Here is a 27465-nt window from a genome sequence, read left to right as displayed (position 1 = left end):
TACATCACATTTTACAGGGTCCATAGTCTGTGGGCATGAGGCTGGAAAGCAGGCTCCTCCAGGAGCTTGTGGCAAACTCACTTGGAAAGGGGAGTTTGTCACAGCCCCAATCCTTAAAAGGATACTATAGTCACCAGAACAACTACAGCTTAATGTGAAAAAGTGAAAAACTCTTTCACACTCTTTTTCACACACAGCTTAATGTAATTCTGGTTTCTCCTAACTGTCCCTGCAGGCTTTTTAAGTGTAAACACTGCCTTTTCATACAAAATGCAGTGATAAGATAAAATACAAATGATGGTGAGAGCACTCGAAAAAAATAAATAACTATACCCAAATTTCAGTCAGTCAATCTAAAAGAATAAACCAGAAAGAGAGACATGGGGTAATATAGTTAAAATAAAATAATTTAACATCAGGTGTTGGTCTCACTCACATATATAGAGCCACTATGTAAGCTGGCTCAAACTTCAAGCCTTGAACAAATAGAAAGAAGGACTTCTTGCAGGAACTCCAATGCAATCTGTATCTGGTACCTCCAAATTTATTCAGGACGCAGAATGTAGGGGGTTACACCAAAATTTATTGTGGAAATAATAAATAAAACAGAATAAAATATATATGATAAAAAGTCCCACATAAAGAAAGTTCAAACTCTCTCCAATCACTCTACGCGTTTCAGCTCTCGCCTTCGTCAGGAGTGTTTTTTTGTTGCAAGGCTTGTTCTTTTATTCGTACTTTTGGCGCGCTTTTAGCTACCACTGCCGATCTTCCGCTTCCGGTTTTGGTGTGGGTGTCATGATGTCAGCCCGCGTCCTTGCGTCCCGACACATTCACTTCCGGTTCAGTCTAGGGATGACGTCAAACGCACCCACAATAACTCATATCATTATAAACTATTCAATACCAAAAAACTTTATAAAAATAATCCTATTCATTCAATAAAAGACAATATATACTTAAAAAATACACCTGTAAAATTACATCATATAATATAATCCAGAAACCTAAATATTAAGAGAAGAAAGGTATACAAAGTTTATAGGGAGAAAAATATAAAAGAATATAAATATTATTATGAATCATACCAGTATTGTATATACAATTTGATACAAATATTAATAAATAAATAATATATAAAAAAGACACGATAATATATAAGGGAAAAAGGGTTAGAAATGTGGAAAAACACAGGGACACACAGGGGGAAAATAAATCATCATTAAATAAATGAATTAATTTCAAAATCAACATTTAATCCCTGTGGAGCTAATGTGTCAAGCTCAAACATCCACCTCATTTCTGTTAAACCCAAAGTGCGATCTTTATCTCCACCTCTCCAGTGAATTAGAATTTTATGAATACCCATAAATTCAATGCCTCTGGGATCCCCATTGTGTACCTCTAATAAATGCTTGGATACACTATGGTTAATAAACTTTCTTTGAATATTATAAATGTGTTCCCTAATCCTTGTTTTCAGAGGGCGTGAAGTCTTACCTACATATTGATATCCACACTGGCAAGTCAACATGTAGATTACATCCTTTGTTGAACACGTCATAAAGGGACGTATTGGATATTCTTTTTTGTTACAAACAAAGTAAATGTATCTACTTTCTTTTTACTGTTAGATCTAAAACTACATCCCCTACAATTACCACAATAATAAAACCCTTTACTGCCTTGTAAAAAATTACCTCCAGCTTTTTCTTTATCTAAAACACTTGTAGTTAAAATCGGTTTAAAATTTCTCTCTCCTCTAAAAACAAACTTAGGTTTAGAATCTAAAAACGGGAGTATCTCCAAATCTTCTTGCAATATATGCCAATGTCTATTAATCCTTTTCTTTAGTGCATAATTGTTAGAACTAAAATAAAAAAATAGGGGAATTATTTCTCCTTCTTCCCCATTTACTTTTTTGGTTTTATATTGTAACAGGAGCCGTCTATCTTTTTCCCCAATCTCCTTTTTCATTTCCTCCAATTCATCTCTATCATATCCTTTTTCAACAAATTTACATTTTAAAACATCAGTTTGGTTTAGATATTCCTTATCATCAGTACAGTCTCGTTTTAATCTTAAAAACTGGCCTTTTGGTATACTGCTAAGCCATGGTTTAAAATTACAGCTTTTTAAATCTATAAAACTATTAACATCAACCTTCTTAAAAAAAGTTTTACTTTTAACCTTATTATCTTCTATATAGATTGTTAAATCTAAAAAAATAATTTGTTTAGTACTAATTGCATAAGATAAGTTAATATTAAATAGATTCTGATTAAGAGACAAAATAAAATCCTCTAAACTTTCTTTACTTCCTCTCCAGATAATAAAAATATTGTCTATATACCATCTATAGAGAACCAGATTTGCCCCAATATTCTCTCTGGAGAAGATACCTTGTTCTTCCCAAAAAGACAAACAGGTTAGCATAACTTGGGGCAAATCTGGTACCCTTCACCTGAAGATAAAAACTATCTTTAAACCAAAAAAAGTTATTTGACAAGATAAAAAGGATTCCTTTGATTAGAAATTCCAATTGAACTTCTTCCATTTCTCCAAACGTTTTAAAATAAAAAACGAACGGCTTCGCAGCCTTGATCATGTTGGATTATTGTATATAGGCTGCTTACGTTGCATGTGGCCATAATAAAATCCTCACTCCATTCAAAATCCTCTAAAATTTGTAATAAACTCATGGTATCCTTTAGATACGCTGGACATTTTATAACTATTTTCTGTAAAAATTGATCAATATACTGGGATAAAGAAGATAAAAGTGACCCAATCCCAGACACGATTGGTCTTCCAGGAGGGTTATTAATATCCTTATGTACTTTTCTAACAGTAGAAAGAAAGTAGAAAAATTTACTTCGTTTGTAACAAAAAAAGAATATCCAATACGTCCCTTTATTACGTGTTCAACAAAGGATGTAATCTACATGTTGACTTGCCAGTGTGGCTATCAATATGTAGGTAAGACTTCACGCCCTCTGAAAACAAGGATTAGGGAACACATTTATAATATTCAAAGAAAGTTTATTAACCATAGTGTATCCAAAATTTTTTAGAGGTACACAATGGGGATCCCAGAGGCATTGAATTTATGGGTATTCATAAAATTCAGAGAGGTGGAGATCAAGATCGCACTTTGGGTTTAACAGAAATGAGATGGATGTTTGAGCTTGACACATCAGCTCCACAGGGATTAAATGCTGATTTTGAAATTAATTCATTTATTTAATGATGATTTCTTTTCCCCCTGTGTGTCCCCGTGTTTTTCCACATTTCTATTTATTTATTTATTAATATTTGAATCAAATTTTATATACAATACTGGTATGATTCATAATAATATTTATATTATTTTATATTTTTATCCCTATAAACTTTTTATATTTTTTCTTCTCTTAATATTTAGGTTTCTGGATTATATGATATGATGTAATTTTACAGGTGTATTTTTAAGTATATATTGTCTTTTATTGAATGAATAGGATTATTTTTATAAAGTTTTTTGGTATTGAATAGTTTATAATGATATGAGTTATTGTGGGTGGCATTTGACGTCATCCCTGGACGTCCCGATGCCCGTTCCGGAACTACATAGACTAAACCGGAAGTGAATGCGTCGGGACGCTAAGACGCGGGCTGACGTCATGATGCCCACGCCGAAACCGGAAGCGGAAGATCGGTAGTGGAAAAGCGCACCAAAAGTACGAATAAAAGAACAAGCCTTGCAACAAAAAAAACACTCCTGACGAAGGTGAGAGCTGAAACGCGTAGAGTGATTGGAGAGAGTTTGGACTTTCTTTATGTGGGACTTTTTATCATATATATTTTATTCTGTTTTATTTATTATTTCCACAATAAATTTTGGTGTAACCCCCTACATTCTGCGTCCTGAATGAATTTGGAGGTACCAGATACAGATTGCATTGGAGTTCCTGCAAGGAGTCCTTCTTTCCATTTGTTCAAGGCTTGAAGTTTGAGCCAGCTTACATAGTGGCTCTATATATGTGAGTGAGACCAACACCTGATGTTAAATTATTTTATTTTAACTATATTACCCTATGTCTCTCTTTCTGGTTTATTCTTTTAGATTGACTGACTGAAATTTGGGTATAGTTATTTATTTATTTCGAGTGCTCTCACCATCATTTGTATTTTATCTTATCACTTGTTTTATTTGTGGTGGTGTGGCCCACAAAGGTGATTGTAGCACCATCAGATTTTAGGATTTTTGTTTTATCCATTTGTATTTGTACCTTATACAAAATGCAGTGTTTACATTAGTGCTTAGGAACACCTCTACTGGCTATCACAATTTGCAGGATTAATCACAATTAAAACAGGTAGGCACACTCTAATAAACTAATAAAGAACAGAAAATAACAACTAATCTTGGGTGCTCACTCGTATAAGGCCGTATTCCAAAAAGGACAAAATAATTACATATATTGCATAAACAAGGAGCACAACCCCATGAGTATATGAAAAAAAAGTTTATTACATGGGTCAAAATAATAAGCTCTCATACACAGTATCAATGCATAGAAAGGACAGTAAATGCCCAGTACAATGTAATAAAAATAGATTCTTGAGTAGCATGTAAGCAGACTACATAATACATAAATAATTACATATAAGAGTACTAAATGGTTATATGAGATGCCAGGTTCGGAAACCCCCCCAAAAAAGAAATTAATCACATAAAAGTAACCACAAACATAACCATATACCAGACCTAGGGAGAAGAAGGACAAGAGTCAACCAATAGACCCCCAACGTTTCGGCAAAATGCCTTTATCAAGGGAGCATCGAATTTGCAGGATTGACATGCAGGGTCTCCACGCTTTGCATGGAGGCGCTGAAGGTTCCTCATAGAGATGCATTGATTCAATGTATTTCTGTGAAGAGATGTGGATTGGCACAGCATGTGGTTTTATGGTGGAGGAAGTGGTGCCTGATGGACCACAGGTAAGAACACAAACCATTAGAAAACAGTTTGACTGCTTACACTAGTGGGGTGGGGGGAAAGGCAAGGCAAGGCAACTTGTGGCACCATAACTAGCACGGTACGCCATGATGGTTATGGTGCTGGAAAGGTTACTATAACAACATGAATTTGTTGCATTCCACTGTAAACCTACAAAACTATGAAATGTAATTGACCATCAAGGTTTATTTTCTCTGCATAAAAGAGAAGAAAATAAAATGAAAAAATAAATAAAAAAAACACATAAAACTGAAAGGAAGATAAATGTATATTCTGATTGTTTGTGAAAAATCATTCAATTATGTCATTGCATGGTCCATTTGTATAGATTTACTTTTTGATATTTCTACAAGGTTACAGCATGAATAATAAAATAGTTTCTTGCCTTAAAAAATAAATATATTAGCAGTTGTACTTTGGATTAAAGCTGAGCACGTATTGTGTACAGTTCTTTAAGGAACAAATATATGTGTTCTATTATACATGGGGGGGAATTCAGGAGGTTAGTATAATTCAAAGCAAAAGCAATTTCAAGAACCTTCAGAAAAAGGTACAATTTATTAAAATGGTATGGGCAATATAATATGGAAATTAGTAAATATTTTACATAAGTTAAAACTTCCAATCCAAATGCTACAGTGTTCAGCAAAATTCTAAGCTAATACATCTACAGAAATGGAACACATATGCACTTTTACAATTTATAGGCAAGATTAGTAAAATAAATAACAAGAACTTTTTAACAATAAATGCATTAATGAAATTTAAAAAAACCAAAAAAATAAACTGAATAGATAATCCAGGAAGTATAACAAAAAGTTAGACAAAACAACAACTAGTGCACTTTTATTACTGTACAAAATGTATGAAAACAGTAATGTTTCAGTGTCCTGGCCTTTCCAATATTGTAACAAGCAGTTAAAGAGACACTAGTGTGTCAGGAAAACCGCTTGGTTTTCCTGACACTATAGTAACCTAAGGGTGCCCCCACCCTCAGGGTCCCCTTTCAGCTACTCACCTTTTTCCCCCGCCAGGCTCCCTTACCTCTCATCCCCCGCCGACGTCAGCGGCGCCAAATGCGCATGCGCGGCATAGCCGCGCGCGCATTCAAAGTGTCCGTATGGACGCTCTGCACAGGGCCGGACTGGAAAAAATCAATGCCAGCCCCATAAGTAACTACGCCATGTATTGTCACATGTAATACATAATATATATATATATGTAATATGGTGGGGATGGGGGACTGTGAGGTGGATGGGGGGACTGTGAGGTGGGTATGTAACCTGCAAGCTGGGTGGGGGGACTGTGAGGTGGGTAGGGGAACTGTGAGTGGGTAGAGGGGCTGTGAGGTGGGTGGGGGGACTCTGAGGTGGGTAGGGGAACTGTGAGTGGGTAGAGGGGCTGTATGGTGGGTAGGAAGACTGTGAGGTGGGTAGAGGTGCTGTATAGAGGGTAGGGGGGCTGTATAGTGAGTAGGGGCTGTATAGTGAGTAGGGGGGCTGTATAGTGAGTAGGGGGGCTGTGAGGTGGGTAGGGGGGGGCTGTAAAAAAGTAAATACCTTTAGTTTCCTCTTGGTCCGGTGGGCAGCTTTCCAGCACCGTGCGTGGGGGTGGAGCTTGTGGGCAGGAGGTGGGACTTCTGTTTGGGGGCGGGGCATGCAACCAACATTGTTTTAGACTGTGCAGGAAGACTGCCAGGTCTCCCTGCGGCCGCTGCCAGCTACACCAGCCCCCAGCTCCTCCCTCCCCTCGGACTGAAAGGCTGGCACAGTCCGAGGGGAGAATTTATCATAATGATCATCAGGGCTGTCAGCCCGGCCCCAGCTTAATGCGGCCCACCGGGAAATTTCCTGGTATCCCGGTGGGCCAGTCCGGCCCTGGCTCTGCGTAATTGAGGCATGATATGCCTCAATCATTGCCGATGCGCCTCTAGTAACTGTCCGGAAGACAGCCACTAGAGGCTGGCTTAACCCCAGATGTAAACAGCAGTTTCTCAGACACCCTAGAGGGACCTGACACCCAGACCACTTCATTGAGCTGAAGTGGTCTGGGTGACTATAGTGTCCCTGTAATCTTTCTGAACTTCTGTTAGTAACTGCAGTTCATGAACAATACTGAAAAGAAAAGGTAGGGGTTCTGTAACTCAGTAGGGGGGGGGGGGGGAGGAGGTGGTGTGTGTGTGTGTGTGTGTACACGAATATATGTATATGTAGATTAAAATAACATAATATTTGTATCTTGTAATACATGAAGGCCTATACCCAGCATACACAGACACACACATGTGCATATACATATACACAAGTCATGTATATGTACAAATATACACAAATACATACACACAAGTACATATAAATACAACCAAATGCCCAAATATATGTATACACACTTACAAATTACATATATGCTGTACCTCCTCCACCTACTAACTTGACTGCCTCAGACTTTGCAACTCACTTCACTGACAAAATCTCTACAATCAGAGAAGAGATCTCTCATCTTTCTCCTCCCCCTTGCAATACTTCCCCTAACTTCACTCCCTCTGCTGTTCTATGTTCATTCGCACCCGCTACATTGGAAGAGGTTTCTGCTCTGCTCCAGTCCTCCCGGCCCACCACCTGCTCCCTAGATCCAATTCCCTCGCATCTCATCCGTACTCTGTCTTCTTCTCTTTCTCCACCTCTCACTAAAAATCTAAATCTCTCTCTCTCTCCTCTGGTATATTTCCATCGCCCTTCAAACATGCAACTGTAACCCCAATTCTAAAGAAGCCCAATCTTGACCCCAACTCCCCATCCAACTATCGTCCTATCTCGCTACTGCCTTTTGCATCCAAGATCCTTGAAAGAATTGTGTATGCAAGATTGACAGACTTCCTTGAATCAAACCCTCTGTTAGACCCGCTTCAGTCTGGTTTCCGCGCTAAGCACTCTGTGGAAACAGCACTGACCAAAGTATCCAATGATCTACTCGCTGCAAAATCTTGTGGCCACTACTCTATCCTAATTCTCCTTGACCTGTCTGCGGCTCTTAGCATCCTTAGCAATATCGGTCTACAAGCTATTGCTCTCTCCTGGTGCTCCTCCTACCTCTCCCAGCGCTCTTTCAGTGTTTCTTTCTCTGCTTCTTCTCCTCAACTCCTCTCTGTTGGTGTCCCTCAAGGTTCAGTCATTGGTCCCCTACTGTTCTCCATCTATACTGCCTCCCTTGGTAAACTCATTAGCTCCTTTGGCTTCCAATATAATTTCTATGCAGATGACACGCAAATCTACCTGCCCTCTCCTGATCGCTCCCCGTCCCTCTTGACTAGTGTCTCTGACTGCCACTCTGCTGTTTCTAACTGGATGGCTGCCCACTTCCTTAAACTAAACTTGACCAAAACTGAAATTCTGGTCTTTCCTCCCTCAAGTGTTGTTACTCCTGTGTCTGTCTCCCTCCAAGTCAATGGTGCTACCATCAGCTCCACCACGCAGGCTCGTTGCCTAGGTGTTTTCTTTGACTCCGACCCCTCCTCCAAGCCTCATGTTCACTCTATCGCCAAATCCTGTCATTTCCATCTCAAAAACATTGCGCGCATCCGCCCCTACTTAACGCCAGATGCGACTAAGGTGTTGGTCCTTTCCACTGTACTTTCTCGCCTTGACTACTGTAATCCGTTTCTCAGTGGTCTTACATGCTCCCAACTTGCGCCGTTACAGTCCATAATGAATGCGGCGGCGAGGCTCATCTTCCTGTCCGCCCCCATCTCCCATGCCTCACCCTTCTGTCAGTCCCTACATTGGCTTCCTATAAAATATAGAGCTCAATTTAAAATTCTGGTTCTTGCTTTCAAATGTCTACATAATGCTGCTCCCACCTATCTATCCTCCCTTATACACAAGTATGTCCCGTCTAGGCCCTTACGATCTGCTGAAGACTTACGTCTATCTTCTGTCCGTACTCCCACCTCTGATGCTCGCCTTCAAGACTTCTCGAGGGCTGCACCGTTCCTGTGGAACTCGCTTCCCTCCTCTGTTAGATGCTCACCCAGTCTCCACTCCTTCAAAAAATCATTAAAAACCCACTTCTTCATAAAAGCGTATCAATTAAACTCTTAATAGCTCCCAACTGATTCCTCTTCTGCAACTGTCACTAGTCTAATACTATCCTTACCTTTTGTGTCATTTTACCCCACTCCCTCTAGCATGTAAGCTCATTGAGCAGGGCCCTCAACCCCTCTGTTCCTGTGTGTCCAACTTGTCTGGTTACAACTACATGTCTGTTCGTCCACCCATTGTAAAGCGCTGCAGAATTTGACGGCGCTCTATAAATAATATAATAATAATAATATATATATATATATATATATATATATATATATATATATATACAAAATACAGAATCCAGCACACTCGCTTACTCACTAAACAATGATTTCAAATCTTAGAGATTGTCGTAGTTTTATTTTAAAAAACACCTCACCTAGGCAAAAAATAATGGGGGTTTAGTTACATTATATGACCATATATTGCCAAGAATGGGGTACATTGACGATGTGGCAGGCTTATGCAATATATGATCATATAATGTAAATAAACCCCCATTATTTTTTGCCTAGGTGAGGTGTTTTTTAAATAAAACTATTACAATCTCTAAGATTTGAAATCATTGTTTAGTGAATAAGCGAGTGCGCAGGATTCTGTATTTTTATTTTATATACACATGCACACACACACACATACATACACATAAACACATATACATACACACAAACACATATACATTCATGCACATGAACTCATATACACAAATATAAATGCACAGTCACATATATAAGCATACACGCATAAGATTATGGAAAAGCCTAGGTCTACACATAGTACTTTGTATATTAATAGAATAAACATATTGTTTATTCTATCAGTATACAAAGTACTGGGGGACGGGGCCAAGCTGCCAAGCAAGCAGGACGCAGACTAAGGGAGCTCCTCGGGTCGGTTTGTGATTCCAGCTAAAATCTGATAAAAATCTACCATTCTTGCTCTTGCTAAAGGGAGTGAACCTGGGCACCATCCTGTACCGACTATCTCGGCTCTTGAGGGCACCTACTGGGTCCTAGCACACTCTGCTGCCTGTTGACTGTTCCGAAGTGAGAGATGTAGCCAATCTCTCAATTTGAAAGCTTGCCGGACATTGTCTGGGCGCTGCTTCCCCTCTTTTGGACCGGGGGTGTCATCCTGATCTCTGCTGGGCCAGTTGGTTACAGACCTACAGCTCTAACCAGCTTGTGGCACCCTAACTCAGAAGTGGGGCATAATCACATGGCAAGATGGCCAACAAACATACACCAGCTATGTGGGGCTTGGCGCCAAAACCGACCAGCGAAACATGCTTAACTCACTCATTGAGGTTGGAGGCACTCTTTGATCAATTCTGGGCGAAGCTGGAAGAACAGATGCAGGGAGTGTCACCCACTTCTCAGTCTGCAGAGGGAGATTGGAGGCATAGCGAGGAGAGGCCGAGAAGGCCCCCACCGGGCACAGCAAATACCGAAACTACACCACCCCATACTGTTTGCCCACTCAAGCTGAGTGTCACCAAAGGTTCAACCCCTATACGTCATCCATGCCTGCGTAGCACCGCTCGACAACTATGAAGACAACAACATAGGGCCCTACGCAGATCCCCACCGGACTTATGGCTAAAAAAAGTGAGAGCACTGTTAAAGTGAGACATATGTGGGAAAACATCTTATGGCTTAACTGGTGTGTGTATTTGTGTTTATCAATGTATTTACTATTCACTTACTTCAGGTGGAAGGGGTTTTCATCCACACTTTTTTCCCCACCACAACTCTCTTGGTAGGTACTTTACAAGTAACATCAAGCCTCCATAGCAAGCCAGTAACCAACCTCATGCTGATGAGTTGCATTAACAACGAAATAGATGTCCATGAGTGGTTCACTGGCTTTGCTCCTCTTCCTGAGTTGTGTTTCAAAACTGTTGTATACAGCAGACACATACTCCAAGGAATCCATGCATGAAGTGGAATTATGAGGCAAACGTGTTGTTGTTTTTTTGCTGAGCTCATTTGCATATGACTACCCAGAATCCTTGCACTAATGAGAGCACTGTTAAAGTGAGATTTCTGTGGGAAAAGCAAGTCTTATGGCTTGACTGGTGTGTGTATTTGTGCCTAGAAATGTATTAACTCTCATATATATATATATATATATAAACACACACACACACACACGTACAAATTCAGCTGGGGACCACACTCCATTACACTCACAGTCTTTTGACGTTAAAAAGTTTTCTTTATTAGAAGTTATATATACGCACACATAAATATACATACACAGGGCTTGAAAAATCCCAGACACCAGGTCACACACACACACACAGACACAGATTGATCCCCACAACACACACAGACTGAAGGACCACCCACCCCCGTGTACTTACCAGATTTCTATACGGACATCATTTCCGGTGCACCCTCGTCACCAGAAGTGACGTGAGATCAGCTGCACGCATGCACATCTCGGGGTATAGAATTCTGATGGAGGCGCTTCATGCATGTGTGCCACCTCCAATGTTGGGGGATAGAATTCTATACCCGGAGATCAGCAAGCGCGCAGCTGATCTAGCATCACTTCCGGGGACGCAGGTGCACCGGAAGTGACGTCCGTATAGAAATCTGCTAAGTATACTTATCTGATCAAACACTGGTCCGAAGGGCCCATCAGGCAAGTAGTAATCAGTGGTGGAACTGACAGTGCTGCTGTAGCTTGTGAAGGGAAACTCAGAGTTCCCACTGCAATTTCAATTGGGGAGGGCACTGCATGATGTAGGGGAGCCATAAAGATTATATTTTATATTTTGAAATCAAGATTTTCTTTATGGTTGTAACATATAAAAAATGTTTAAATATTTAATTTAAGTTGTCAACCTACTCTATCAATGTGGAGCTCTGAGTTTTAAAACATAAAAAAAGGCATTACATTCCTAGATCACGCTTCTTTTTAGATCCGAGACCAACTAGAGAACTTACAGTGGAAGTAATGCATTTCTGACCAAGGACATGAATGCACTATTTGATTGAAGGACTTTCACTCTGCCCTCAGCCACAGCTTCATGGTTTACAAGAAGTGATGTGGTTTCTGCAAGTAGCCGCAAGCTGAAGAACCTCCATTCCCCTGAAGACAAAGTGCCAAGAATGTTACCATGCTGAAATTTAATTGAAACAGAATGTTACAGTCATAGAGATGTTCACTTGATGTGGCTGTGCTTACCATTCTGGCTGCATACCAATGAAACTAAAGGTGGGAGAATGCAATCCACAACCTAAAACAGAGCAAGAAAAAGATCTGGATTGAATTATGGCAGAAACAGAAATAGTACTCAACTGCACCACAAACTAGAGGGTTCTATAGGCCTGGTCTCTAATTAAATATATCTTCTGTACATGCAGAAACATATCTATGTCAACGATGGGATTTTGTTTTGAATTTATCTGGCTATATTTGTTTCTTAATCATTTAAATTATAATATAATCCAACATGCATTCAACAGTGAATGAAGGCCGTACAATATTAGTGGATTCAGTGAGTCAGATGAAAAATATTCATATCCATGGAGGTTATAGCTTTTTTAAAATATATTTTTCAATAAGATGATTTCAGACTTGCTTATCAACCAGGGGAAAAACAATGTGCTGATTACGTGTTAGCAGAATTGCTATTAAATATATGTATTATACATAGTGCATTTAATAGTCCAACTTCATTAACATCACGCCAATCCCCTATGCAAATGAATGGCTTAGCCAGCAGCTAGATTATGAGGTTGTGCTGATGAAACTGCAGACAATGTAAAATCATTTTTTTTTTTGCATTCATTTGATAACTAGTAATGGCAGAATACCTATATCAGTTTTATGGTGCACATGTGTCACAGATTATCTGGGTGACAGGCTCACAATAATCCAATACACATAATCATCATTAATAAACGGACAACGAGAATGAGAAACAACTAAAACAGCTCTGTCACCTAACCAATCATTTTATTGAGTATTAAGTGTCTTCATGTTAATGTGACTAGATGGCCATTGTTCTGTGATTAATTGGATTTAAAATGAAACACGATATCAACAAACCAATAAAACACTACAAAAACATCAGGGAAATGAAGTGGACTATTTTTGAGTGTGACAAGCATATATATTTCTAGAATTTCATACTTTACTTACCAACTTAGGGTCCAATTTAAACATTTGGAATAAGATTTTCAAATTATCACAATCTGTTATAAACAATTTTCAAATGATTTGCGTACTAAACAATCCCAAACAAAGTTATGGTCACTACTGTAGATAAATAATTTGAAACATTTTTCCAAAAATATTAAATTGAGGCATTAATTAGGAAAAGACTGAACACCAGAATGCAACAAAATACAGCACAAACAGGATACTTTGGTAGCAACTGCTTTGATAAAACTATACTGTGCACAGTATGGAGAATTGTGCCGGTTCTATTTTATACGTAAAATCAGTTGTATACAATGAACCTGATGAATATTACATATACCAATGGCAAAAAGACATTTGGCAGTCGCTATTCCCTATACATTATAGTCTACTTTTGAGTTGAACTGCATGGAAAAACAAGACTTGCCACAATGTTATTTTTAGTTTACATACCTAATGGGGATCTAGTCATATTTTCAAGTAAACAATTTTCTGGAACATTTTTTACATTTTAAAATTATTAAGAAATCCTGGTAGCTGGACCAAGATGACATAGTCAGTTATGTATTTTAAGCAAAACTGTCATCTTTCTTTTTGAATTGTATACTGGGATGAGGTGTGCAATGGAGATAAGCATACAAGAAGCTTGCTTCTGTTAATCAGATGATCAGCACCACCATGCTGTGTATGTAAATCTGTAATTTGCATAATATGGTATGGTGCTAGCACTGCTTTACACCAAAACCTTCCCTTACCAACACCAATACGGGATCCTGCAGGGGATGTAATGTATGCAAAGCTTGCAAAACTGTGTCCATTGTGAGATCTGACACCTTTTCCAGTTATATAAAAGGGAGGATATACCACATCAAATCAGACATCAGCTGCCACACGGACTTTGTGGTTTACTTACTGCAGTGTCCGTGTGGCAGACAGTATGTGGGTCGTACCACAAGAATTTTGAAAGTTCGTATTCTTGAACACTTGAATAACATTAAGAAAGGGTTAACCACCCATTCGGTCTCTGCTCATTGCAGCACATGCCCCTCCTTTTCATGGAAACAGTTTAGATGTATGGGCATTGAGAGGGTTATGCCCCACTGGCGTGGGGGCGATAGGATTAAGAACTTATCCCAAAGGGAAACCTTTTGGATTCATCAATTACAAACATTAGAACCTATGGGATTGAACGTAGACATAGATCTCATCTGTTTCCTATAAAGTACAGTGGTTTTGTGGTTCATAGATCAATATCCGTCTATATCTCCCCCAATCCATAATATTATCAATGTGAAAGACACATTTAAGGTAGATGCATTCAATATATTTTTCATATAGTATATCTCTGGGTTATTCTTATCATACCTATATTAACTTTGCACTGATACCTAGGGGGCATCTGATTTAAGCCCCGACATCATATTTTACACATATTTCCTTGATAAGGAGATATTTACTATCACCACCACCTCTTATTTCCCAATTAAAGGTGTCTCACTGGGACTAATATATGTTTACGTACAAAGAGTTTTTTGAGGGTAGATGTGTATACCATAAACATCACCTTCCAAATTCACATTTATTATTATTCAAATTGTATATCTTATAACTTTAAATTCAAATTGTATATCTTATAACTTCTTATAACTTTAAATAGTCTCAAATAAAATCTAAAAATATTTGAGCACAAATAGGGCACTTTAGTTAATATTATCTACATAGATGTAGTACCATTCTCTCAAATTTATATATTCTAATATCAAATTATATATGAATTGTGTTTTGTACTGATTTTCAAGGTGTATAAGCGATGTATGTTGCATAAATTTATTTTCCACTTTTTGCTGCCGATGTTATTATGTTTTTTCTTGTTAGATTCATATCTATTTAAAAATCCTATTCTCTGGGACTGTTCTTCTGGCGACCACTAGATGGCCACACTACTACATATCCTAACCTCTTTGAATTCCACTGCTGGAACGCATGACTCAGTGGAACGCGGAAGTGAAAGTTCACTTCCGGTTCCGGTTTTCGGCCGGTACAGAACCCGGGAAATTCAACTAACACTGAAAGAAATCAGCTGGAGAGGACCCACTGTTCCACCAATGAGGGAGGAAATAAAGGAGAACGCCCAGATGGTTATCAATTAACTCAGGGATTAGCCCTATAAAACAGGACTGGTGGGAGGGTGGGAGTAGGCTGTATTTTTTCATGTTTGTGATTTCTACATGTAATTTTAATTTATTTGGTCCCTGAGGAAGTTCCAATTGGTGAACGAAACGCGTAGGACCTCTTTTTAAAGCCTGTATTCCTATTTTTATTGCTGGGGGATTTCTTTCATCCCAAATAAATTGTTTTATCTTTTCCACCACCTGGAAGTCCTGTTTTTCTCATCTACTATCGGGAGCAAGTGGAGAAAGGCATCAGCCCCCCATTACTACCGGGGGAGGCACCTTTGAAACGCGATCTTTTCATCTACATCTCGTGAGTGCATTTCATGATCACTTACTAATCACTCTATGTAGATTTACACTATGTACACTTTTATGTTTCAATTATAGATCTTTCAGACGTATCCCGAATATCCCTGTTGTTCTATATACTGCTTTACACGGGATGGAAATTGAAATAATAATGTGTAAGAAACAGAATCAGAAAGCATAATGAACACTGTTAACATTTAGTTTACTAATAGAATATGCCTTTAGTGCTAAGGTAACATATTCTTAAGACCAGACCACGTGGATGTATAAGTCACCCACTGTTCTGTCCTCCAGACTTTATTCATTACATTTGTGCTTTGTTATTTAGAATAGTAAGTTTAAATAAAGTTGTTAGAAAGCACAGCATTATGGGCAGAACTTGTACAGGAAGTGTATCAGCCTCCATTTTGGGAAGATACAGTAAGCAGCAGGTCATGTACGTCTCATCTCTAACCATCACCCCTTAGAGAGCTTAACAAGTGAGTTCTTGTTATCCTATCCTGTATTATTGATCATTGTTTCGTTGTGTTTAGTTCTACCATTTGTAGTTTCACCTGGCTTGTTCTAATAAATTTGAGATCAAAGAAATATGGTATCTAAAGTTTATGGAGCAGGAAGGGTTAGCTCTCTGCCCTAGAGACAGAACACCCACTAATTTAATTACTCACAATATTCGGTTATGCTTGAGATCAGTATGTTTTAGAACCTGTCATAATGTCTATGTGACTTTTCCATATCCCCATTAAAATCCGATCCTCCCCTTTAATTATATTTATGTATATTTTGACTCCATTCTTCTCTGAATTGAAATACGATCCCGTAACTCCCTAACCATAATCCCCCCCTCCCCCTTTCTCTTTCAATGTCCCCCAAAATTCAGGTATTTCATAGAAAAATTCTTCTCTTCACCCCTCCAACAGATGTATAATGTATAACTGGTGACCCACCTGCGGAATTGTATTTTATGATGCTCATTGCTGAGCCCATTAGAATGTTATTTTTTTTTTTATATATTGTTTTACAAACCGTATAGATTTTTAAAATTATGCTATGCTTCAGAATATTGACATTTAGTGATGACCTTATTATTTGTTCAGTTAAGCCTACTTTTAAATTAGAAAATGTTCTCTATCCTTGACATTTCTTTCTTTCAATGAACTCTTATGACATTGGAATTTAGATTTATCATAAGCATTGAAAGGGGCCACAAAAATCCCACAGGACAGACTAATAACTATAAGTCTCTCACAATGAATCCTGGCTTCTGGAAATATGCTAAGATAACGGCTTCTGGCCAAGAAGAAAGCTGTTCTATTATTATTTTCTGTATTGATTGGCATCACTGAGAATATAACATTGTGAACATTGGGGTACTATTAACCTCTTTTTTATAAATTCACAATTCTGTACTAGGCTCTAATTAAATGGTGGCATTGGTACCCCTGGGGTCTTTAAATATACATTTTAAACAAGTGTGCAGTCATATAACCAGTGGGGGAGTCATATTTCAACCAAGTGGGTAAGTAAGGTGTTCATAGAAATTATTATATCTGTTTATGTTAATGACAAACATTAACACTGATAGTAAACACCCTTTTCTTTAACAGAAATATTTAAGGGAGAGAGTGTCAGATTACGAAGAATTGGGAGGTACATTGAATGAAAAAGAGGGGAAAAAGAAACAAAAACCCTGTATAAAAAAAAGGAGTAACCCATGTATAAAACTGGACGTGGGAGGGTAAGAAGAAAGTGGTGGTGGGGGGAGAGTCCACTAAGGGAGGGAGATGATTTAAGGTGAACGTGGGGAGGGGGAAGAGTCCATTAAGGGGGGTGGGGGGGTGGGGTTGGGGAGAACATGTGAGGGAGGGTGAGGAGAATGTGGGGGGGGGTCCACTAAGGGAAGAGGATTTAAGGAAAACATGGGAGGGAAGGTGAGGAGAATGTGGGTGTGGCATCCACTAAGGGAGGGAGAGGGGTGAAGAGAACATGGTGGGGGAGGGGGATTTTCTAAATTTGTGGGATCACTTGAAAGAAATGTGTGATCTTTCTTCCTTTCTCTCTCCCTTTACACCCAACCTATTCCGCCTGGATCCACACCCAGAAATTATGCACATTTGAAGACAGAGACATCACTAAACTAAGGAATCTCTACAATAATGGGAAGTACTAGACTTCACAGATATCCTAGACCACACATCTCTCACAACATTTCATTATTTTCATTATATGCAGCTTCACAGTTTTGCATCCATAACTCTCATACAACAAGTAGGCACATCCCAGTTGAACCCCTTTAAATGGGAGTGTATGCGCTCTTCAGCCAGAAAAGCTCAGATATCTGACATCTGCACCTCCCTAGCAACACACTCCACTTAGATATCACTATCCTACATAACTGCATGGGAAAGGGACCTGGGACCACCTGATAGTTCTGATATTTGGGAGGCTTTAGCAACTATCACCAACAGTGCAACACACAAGGTGCAGTCATATAAAATTCTATTCAGATGTTTGGTAACCATGCAACTCCTTTCATTAAATTGTTGTAAACAATGTGGGAACATTGGCACATTTCTTCACTGCTGGTGAACATCTCCAAAGCTAAAACCACTTTGAAATACAATCACATCTACACTCTCTCAAGTTTTTGACAAACCATACCCGCTAGAACCCTGGGCCCTGTTGCTCTCCAAATCATTAGACTCCTTCACAAGGACACAGAACAAGCAAGCAGCAAGAACAGCATTATCCACCCGCAGATCAATTAGTCAAGCCTGGGCTACCACCAAGATCCCTACTAGGAAAGATTCAGGAGAACCTAGACATGAACACACTCACAACAGAAATACAAAGTACCCTAAGACCTTTCACAAATTCTGGGATCCTTTGTTAGATGGAGATACCTCTTTCTAATTAATATACATTCACCTCACCACACACAATTCTGCCTCTTCTACAATATAGAATGCAATGTGAATTTTCATTGTCTCTTCTCTTCCCCTCTTCTTTTCCTCTGGAGAGGGGATCACAAGCACCTTATTTCACTACCAAAACTTGCGCACTATCCCACATTTCCCCTTCCCTTCTTCATAACCCTACAGCTCTGCTGTAAGTATCCATATGTTCCATTATCCTCTTTGACTGTTTCCTTTCCTTAATTCTGCCCTGCCACTCATAACACACCTGAATGCTTACTGGTAAGGGCACCATCACAACACAAGGAACATTGGTGATCTATCGCCAACAACACAATTACCATTACCATGCCACTTTACTTCCATAGGGTGGAATTGACAACACATCCCTATGCTGCTCACTGCCACATCACCCATATTATGTTTCTTCCCAGGAAGGGCATGATCTATTCTTAGGCCTTCCTCAATTGATTTTCATTATAGCTCAACAAAACTTTGATCTCATAATTTTGCTCAGTTTAACCTTGGCTAGTAAAGAGTCTAAATATTTTACTTGATGTTATAATTGAGTCTGTTATGCAAAATTGTGGAAGAACATTGGAATTTTGACCAATTGCCTATCATTACCATGCATGTCATGTCTGTTTAAAAAGGAAAACTAAAGAATTAAAACATTAAACAAATCACTAAATATGCTTTAAATACCCACAAAGCAACATGCCCCTCTTAGCCAGTTTGCCTATTAATTAAATTCATATGAAGAATGATTACAGTCCTAGTTTAGTAAACTTTTTATTTAAAGCTATTGTAGGTGTTTTGTAGTTTTCCAGTGGTCATTAAAGAATATTACTAGGCATGTATACTCAGAATTTTAAGTAGTGACAATAACTGCTTATACATCATTGAGAAGTAATTGCATACCACTCAGTGTTTCCGATTTGTTGCAATTAAAAAGTAGGATGGCAACTTTATAATACTTGTTAGAACAACTAAATAGTTGTAAACATGACCCTAAAAGCTACAGATTGCTTGGAAGCCAGAGGAATTCTGCCAAGTAGTCGGTAATATTGCTTCATTGGCTGCCAAGACTTACTGGGGAGTGGTGAAGTGTCAACAAAACTGGATGCTGTGTTACAGCTTCAAACGTTGATAGAGCTGTCCTAATCATTTCATCTGATGCAGCTTGACCTGGTCAAAAAAAAAAAAAAAAGTAGTGTTTTGGTACTTCTCAGTGACTCAATTAACCTTTGTTCTAGAAGTTCTTTCATGTTGCGGATTGCCCTGAGATGCACTTACCTACTGCTCCTTCCAAATTAGTCTCGCCAGTGTCCACACATTTAATTTGGGCCTGTTTAAAAAAAAAAAAAAAAAAAAAAAAAAAAAGGCAACATTCATGACATACATAACATATTTTGGAAAATATACATTTTAATAGGACAGTTTGTGACTTAAAATACAATGATAAATTATGTTTTTTTTTTTTTGTTTTTTTTTTGTGTTTAGAGAGAAATGTGAAAGAACTGTAAATAAGTTTTTAAAGAAATATACAATTGAAATAAAACGCAGAAGCCTCTATTGGAAGTTTATCTCTGGCTGTACATGTATTTTAGAACAAATTCCTTGACTCAAAAATATTTGAGGAACTTGACTAATTCTGTTATGACACTGCCAGTTTCTACTGATTAGAAAGCCATTAGCAGCTATCCTTGGCACCCCAGATGTTCTTAAAGGGACACTATAGTCACTAGAACAACTACAGCTTAGTGTAGTTGTTCTGGTGAGTATAATAGCTCCCTTCAGGCATTTTCATGTAAACACTGCCTTTTCAAATAATCTATCCATGGTAACCTGTGTGATCTGTCTGTTGTACGAGTATGTGCCCCCTGTAGGAGTGTGCTCCGTATCTACCGGGTCGCCTCTGGGCTGTCAATGCCCGCATATCTCGGGTTTGCTTCGTGTGGGAGAGTCTTTAGGCCCTCCTGTGCTTTAAGTCGTGTTCGGGGTGTACCGCTCACAGCCCCCTCTAGGAGGCTACAATTGCCTATATACAGATATAAATAGAGAAGGTGGAGAAAGAGTCGAGAGAAAGAGAGGGGAGAGGGGGGGGGAAGGGGTCACGAGGAGCGTTATCCGTTTATTTGTCTACCCTGCGGTCCCCAGGGCTACCAGACGGTTTAACCCAAAGGGATATCCTCCCAAGGAGCCCATGTTTTCAGGAATCGGGTTTGGGTACCCCTGACACTTGCTGTCAGGTTGTCCATCAGGTGTACTTCCCTGATTCTATTAATGACTCCTGAAATCGGTGGGGGGGTCGTCTTAAGCCAATCTGCCGCCACTGCCCTCCTAGCTGCTAGAGTTATATTATTTTTTTTTTATTTGATAAATTTTTATTGGTTTACAAGTTTACAAATACAATAAATGTTTTGGTATAGCGAGATAATGTCGAGGTTACATTTTCTATACAACGTAGTTGGTAAAACAGTATTAGGTTAATACATTACAATTGAAACAGGACATAAAGCGTCACTAGTATATCATTGTATAAGTGCTTTTAGAATGAGGGTGGCTAAGCAATAAAAATAAAGCATTAAAACTTGAGCAGAGATCATATGTAATTGGTTGTTCTATGTGGAAGTAACGTCTCATTAAGTTGTAAATATCTAAATAAGTAGCATTGTCTGAGAGCACCCCAGCAGCAAGGTACCGTATATACTCGAGTATAAGCCGACCCGAATATAAGTCGAGGCCCCTAATTTTATCCCAAAAAACTGGGAAAACTTATTGACTCGAGTATAAGACTAGGGTGGGAAATGCAGCAGCTACTGGTAAATGTCTAAATAAAATATATTAATTGAATATTTATTTACAGTGTGTGTATAATGAATGCAGTGTGTGCGTATGTGTGTGTGTATGAGTGCAGCGTGTGTGTATGAGTGCAGCGTGTGTGTATGAGTGCAGTGTGTGTGTGCATGAATGCAGTGTGTGAATGCAGTGTGTGCAGGGCCGGTGCAAGGATATTTGCCGCCGTAGGCCAAAAACATTTTGCCGCCCCCTCCCCCCCATATGTCCTGACTTCCCCTCCTCCTCCCTCAGTGGTCCTTACCTCCCCACCCCCGTGTTCCTTCACCCCCCCCCCCCCAGTGGTCCTGACTCACCCCTCCCCTAGTGGTCCTTATCCCACCCCCTCCCATAGTGGTCCTTATACCCCCCCTCCCTCCCATAGTGGTCCTTATACCCCCCTCCCTCCAATAGTGGTCCTTATCCCCCCCTCCCTCCCATAGTGGTCCTTATCCCCCCCCCCCTCCCTCCCATAGTGGTCCTTATACCCCCCTCCCTCCCATAGTGGTCCTTATCCCCCCTCCCTCCCATAGTGGTCCTTATCCCCCCCCTCCCTCCCATAGTGGTCCTTATCCCCCCCCCTCCCTCCCATAGTGGTCCTTATCCCCCCCCTCCCTCCCATAGTGGTCCTTATACCCCCCCCCTCCCTCCCATAGCGGTCCTTATACCCCCCTCCCTCCCATAGTGGTCCTTATACCCCCCCCCCTCCCATAGTGGTCCTTATACCCCCCTCCCTCCCATAGCGGTCCTTATACCCCCCTCCCTCCCATAGTGGTCCTTATACCCCCCCTCCCATAGTGGTCCTTATACCCCCCTCCCTCCCATAGTGGTCCTTATACCCCCCCTCCCTCCCATAGCGGTCCTTATACCCCCCTCCCTCCCATAGTGGTCCTTATACCCCCCCTCCCATAGTGGTCCTTATACCCCCCCTCCCTCCCATAGCGGTCCTTATACCCCCCTCCCTCCCATAGTGGTCCTTATACCCCCCCCTCCCATAGTGGTCCTTATACCCCCCTCCCTCCCATAGTGGTCCTTATACCCCCCCACCTCCAATAGCGGTCCTTATACCCCCCTCCCTCCCATAGTGGTCCTTATACCCCCCTCCCTCCCATAGTGGTCCTTATACCCCCCCTCCCTCCCATAGTGGTCCTTATACCCCCCCTCCCTCCCATAGTGGTCCTTATACCCCCCCCCCTTCCCATAGTGGTCCTTATACCCCCCCTCCCTCCCATAGCGGTCCTTATACCCCCCTCCCTCCCATAGTGGTCCTTATACCCCCCCCCTCCCATAGTGGTCCTTATACCCCCTTTTTTTATTATTATTATTATTTTATTATTATTTCTTATTTTATTTATATTTTTTTTTTTCATCCCCCCTCCCTGCTTGATATATGGCAGGGAGGGGGGCTCTCCTTCCCTGGTGGTCCAGTGGCAGTTCAGTGGGGGGGAGAGGGGGGCTGGCAGAGCTGTACTTACCTGTTCTGCAGCTCCTGTCAGCTCTCTCCTCCTCTGCGCCGTCCGTGCAGCTCCTTCTATCAGCTCACACTGTAAGTCTCGCGAGAGCCGCGGCTCTCGCGAGATTTACACTGGGAGCTGACCGAGGTGCTGACCGGACGGCGCAGAGGAGGAGAGAGCTGACAGGAGCTGCAGAACAGGTAAGTACAGCTCTGCCAGCCCCCCTCTCCCCCAGTCTGTATTATGGCAATGCAAATTGCCATAATACAGACCTTGACTCGAGTATAAGCCGAGTTGGGGTTTTTCAGCCCAAAAAATGGGCTGAAAAACTTGGCTTATACTCGAGTATATACGGTAGTTAGATGTTAGAGGTTAACCTACAAGAACAGATCAAGTGCAGAGACATTGTTGTCTATTTGTTGGGTTTTGAGTTTTATAGCCCTTGCTTTAGCAGAGTACACAACAAGCTTAAGATAAGCACGAAGGACGCATGAGAGCCCAAACATATTTTTTTTTTCTAAATAACATCGTAAGAAGATTCAACAGTGGTAGTATGTAGATATAAGTATGTTTGATAGAATGAATATTTTGGAGAACCAAGAATCGGAATGCTGTGGTGAGTCATATATTAAGGATTGGGAGCGTTGAGAGAAGAGAGGAGTGAGGAATTTTTATTGAGTTGGTCGAGAGTGGGAGTGGATATGTTTGAACCAAGGGTCCCAGATGGATATGTATTTAGCATGCCTCCCTATTTTGGAAAAGGTTATTCCCTCCATTAGTTTAATATCTTCCACTTTCGATATCCATTCCCTAATTGAAGGGGAGTCGGTTTGTTTCCAGTGTTTGGGAATCAGTTGAGAGGCTGCCATGACCAGGTTACGGAACAATATCAACTCTAGTGGTTTAAGTTCGGGCGGGGGTAGTAGAAAGATATAATGCTCTGGGCTGAAAGAAAAAGTTTTATGGAAATTAATTGAATAATTATATGAATTCTCGACCAGAATTTGTTTATCCTCGGGCATTGCCACCAGATATGAGCGTGATGTGCATTTGGAGCCTGGCATCTCCAGCAAAGATGAGGTGTTGCGGGATAGAATTTGCTAAGTTTGGCCGGTGTATTGTGCCAGCGGGTAACTTTTTTGTAATTGCATTCCTGAGCGTGAGTTGAGATAGTGGATTTATGTACTAAGGTAAAAATGTTTTTCCACTGTAGTTCAGTAAGGTTGGTAAGGAGTTCATCTGTCCACTTTAGCGTAAAAGTCGGGAGAGTTTGAGTGTATGCCTCTCTAATTATCAAGTAGAATGTTGAAAGGGTTTTTATCTTTGGAGGATGTGAGGTGCATAACGTTTCGAGTCTAGTGAGTGGTCTATTGCCCTCCGGTAAAAGAGAGTGGGATTTGATGAAGTGTTTGAGTTGATCATAAAAGAAGGATTGAATCCCTGTGTGAGAGTCAGATAAGGTGAGATCTCGTATTGGTTTAAGTTCATTCCTGTTTAAGGCCTCGTTTAACTTCAAGTAAGGTCCATTAAATTTAAAGCCAAGTTGTTTTCCTGATGCTCCTTTATGAAGAAGAGGATTTAGCGTTAGAGGATAAATTGGGGAGGGAAAGGGAGAAATATTTGTTTGTTTCCTCAGTGTGAGCCATATGCGAAATGTAGGAGATATCGTTGGGTGTTTAAATAATTTTCCGGTGAGTTGAGGAACATCTTGAAGCCAGGTATAGACCTGAAGTGGAAGGTCCAAGAAGCTGTTTTCCAATGTGACCCATTGAAGTGTTGTGTGAGTTCTATTCCACTCATAGAGTCTTTGTAAATGAGTCGATTTATAGTATGTTTCTATGTCTGGGAGATTTAGACCTCCTTGTTCCCTTCTTTTTATCAAGGTTTGATATGCTAGTCTGGGAGGTTTGTGAGACCAAATGAACTTTAGGAAAAGTGATTTGACAGAGATGAAGAATTTTGTTGGAATTTTGAGCGGGATGGTTTGGAGGAGATAGAGGATTCGTGGAAGGATATTCATTTTAAGGATATTAAAGCGACATAGTAGTCCGAAACATGGTTTGTGCCACCTATTTAGGTCTTTTGTGATGGAGTCTATCAGTGGTGGAAAGTTAATCGCGTAGGTGTTATTAAGAATGCTGGGAATGTGAATTCCTAAGTATTTAATTGATTTGGTTGTCCAGTTAAATGAGAATTGGGATCTAATAACTTTGTTCGTCTGATCTGACGAAAAAATAGGCATTAGATCACATTTAGTAAGGTTGGCCTGAAAAAATGAAAGTTTGCCGTATGTTTCCATTTCCGAAATGATGGCAGGAATAGTCATTATTGGATTTGAAATGGTGAAGAGAAGGTCGTCTGCAAAAGCGGTGACTTTATAGTTCTGATTTTTAACTTGAATTCCCTGTATTAAATTATTATCCCGAATGCCTTGGAGGAATGGTTCCAGGACTAGGATAAACAATAGTGGCGATAAGGGACACCCCTGTCTTGTGCCATTTGTTATGCTCACTGTTTTTGATAGTTGACCATTAATTCTCAGTTTTGCTGTAGGTTTAGAGTATATCATATTAATCCATTCCAGCCATCTGTCACCGAAATTTAAGAATCTAAGGGTATGTTTCAGTAGTGACCAATTAACCCTGTCAAAGGCTTTTTCGGCATCAATAGCCAATAAAGCACTTTGTGTCTTGTGTGTGTGGGCCCAATAAATAATGTTAATAATTTTTGTGGTGTTGTTTTTAGCTTCCCTACCCATAACGAATCCGGCTTGATCTGGGTGAATTAGTGTTGGTATAATGGGTTTAAGTCTATTTGCCATAATTTTGGTTAGAATCTTTAGATCAATATTGATTAGGGAAATTGGTCTGTAGTTACCACAGATAGTTGTATCTTTTCCCGGTTTAGGAATTATTGAGATGGTTGCTTCGAGAGACGAGTTTGGAATATGTGATGCTATGTGTGGCATGTTGTAGGCATTGATGAAAGGTTGTGCTAGTATATGTGAGAGTTCTTTGTAGTATTTCCCTGTAAAGCCGCCGGGGCCTGGGCTTTTACCTAGGGGGAGTGATTTGACTGTAGTGTAAAATTCCTCTGTAGTTATAGGGCTATCTAGGAAAGCAATTTCATTACTCGGAATAGTATGTTTTATTCTTGATTTTAGAAAAGCTAGTATACTTTCTGACGTGGGCTTTGTATTAGAAAGGTTGTATAGTTGGGAGTAAAATTTATGAAAAGAGTCTAAGATGTCTGTCATATGGCAAGAGAGGGTACCATCTGCTTTCCTGATTTCAGAAATGAAGGAGGATTGTCTTTCTAGTTGTATAGATCTAGCAAGAAGTTTACCGGCCTTGCCACCTTGGGAGTAATACAGGTTTTTCGTTAGAGATAGTTTGCGTTTGGCATGTAGATGTAGAATAGCCGATAGTTCAGAACGTTTGTCCGAGAGTAGTTTGTAATCATCTAATGAAAGGGATTTTTTGTGGTTGCATTCTAGGTGTTTAATTTCCCTGGTGAGATGTTCTACTTTTTTATCCCTGTTCTTTTTAAGAATTGTTGCTGCTTTAATCAGTTCCCCTCTAGTGACTGCCTTGTGAGCTTCCCATGTCATAATTGGAGTTGTATCCGGGTGAGTATTTTCGATGAAATAATTAGATGCTAACTTACGCAGACCTGTCAAGATCTCCCTATCATTCAAGATTAGGTCATTGAGTTTCCATTCGGAAAAAGGTGTAGTTACTGTTGGAATAGAGATGGTGAGGGTCATAGGGGCGTGGTCTGACCATGTAATCTGGCCGTATGTAGAAGATTTTATGAGAGAAAGGTATCTATGCTGAAGGAATATGGTGTCGATCCTAGAGTAAGTACCTGCTGGATGGGAGAAGAAGGAATAGTCTTTTTGCGTAGGGTGTATAGCTCTCCAACTATCATAAAATTGGGCCTCGGAGAGAGAGTTTTTAAGTAGAGTTCGTGTTTGGGTCTGGTAATTTCTGGACTTGGAAGTGGTATCCAAGTTCTCATCTAAAGGGATATTGAAGTCTCCTCCCATAATGAGAATTCCATCTTGAAACATATTGAGTTTATGTAGTATTTTTGTAAGGGCGTGATTCTGCTTTTTGTTAGGAAGGTATAAGTTTGCCAAAGTAAATTGGGTATTGCCAATTTTGCCCTTGACAAACACAAATCTACCAGAGTCATCTGCCAGATGATCTTGGTAAGTGAAGGATAAATGCTGATCTATGAGAATTGCAACTCCCCGAGATTTGGATTCAGAGAAATGGCTAAAGTAGCCCAATGGATAGTCTTTATTGCGCAGTTTGGGGGGAGAGTTTTTCCTAAAATGCGTTTCTTGGATAAACACAATATGTGCTTTGTTCCTTTTAAAGTCTGTAAGTGCGATATTACGTTTTTCAGGGGTGTTTAAACCTCTTGCATTTTGTGTAAGAATATTTAGGGTGGTCATGGTCTCTTTAGTTATTTTTTTTTTTAACTAAGGTATTGAATAGAAGTTTTGATTGTTCTCAGTAAATGGATTTG

The 27465-nt window shown here is 39.9% G+C and overlaps 1 protein-coding gene across 1 annotated transcript in view; it reads right to left on the bottom strand.

The window, feature by feature from the left end:
- ULK4 (unc-51 like kinase 4) overlaps positions 1–27465 on the bottom strand; it is a 953247-nt gene that overhangs the window by 516003 nt on the left and 409779 nt on the right. The window contains exons 25-28 of the mRNA XM_063452087.1: positions 19934–19985; positions 19731–19825; positions 12280–12331; positions 12039–12183 (exon numbers count right to left, since the gene is read on the bottom strand). Coding sequence (XP_063308157.1) covers positions 12039–12183; positions 12280–12331; positions 19731–19825; positions 19934–19985 — 344 coding nt within the window. The remainder of the gene's footprint in view (positions 1–12038; positions 12184–12279; positions 12332–19730; positions 19826–19933; positions 19986–27465) is intronic.

Source organism: Pelobates fuscus, chromosome 4 (assembly GCF_036172605.1).
Source record: "Pelobates fuscus isolate aPelFus1 chromosome 4, aPelFus1.pri, whole genome shotgun sequence".
Classification (NCBI taxonomy): domain Eukaryota; kingdom Metazoa; phylum Chordata; class Amphibia; order Anura; family Pelobatidae; genus Pelobates; species Pelobates fuscus.
This window is presented reverse-complemented; position numbering and strand designations above follow the sequence as displayed.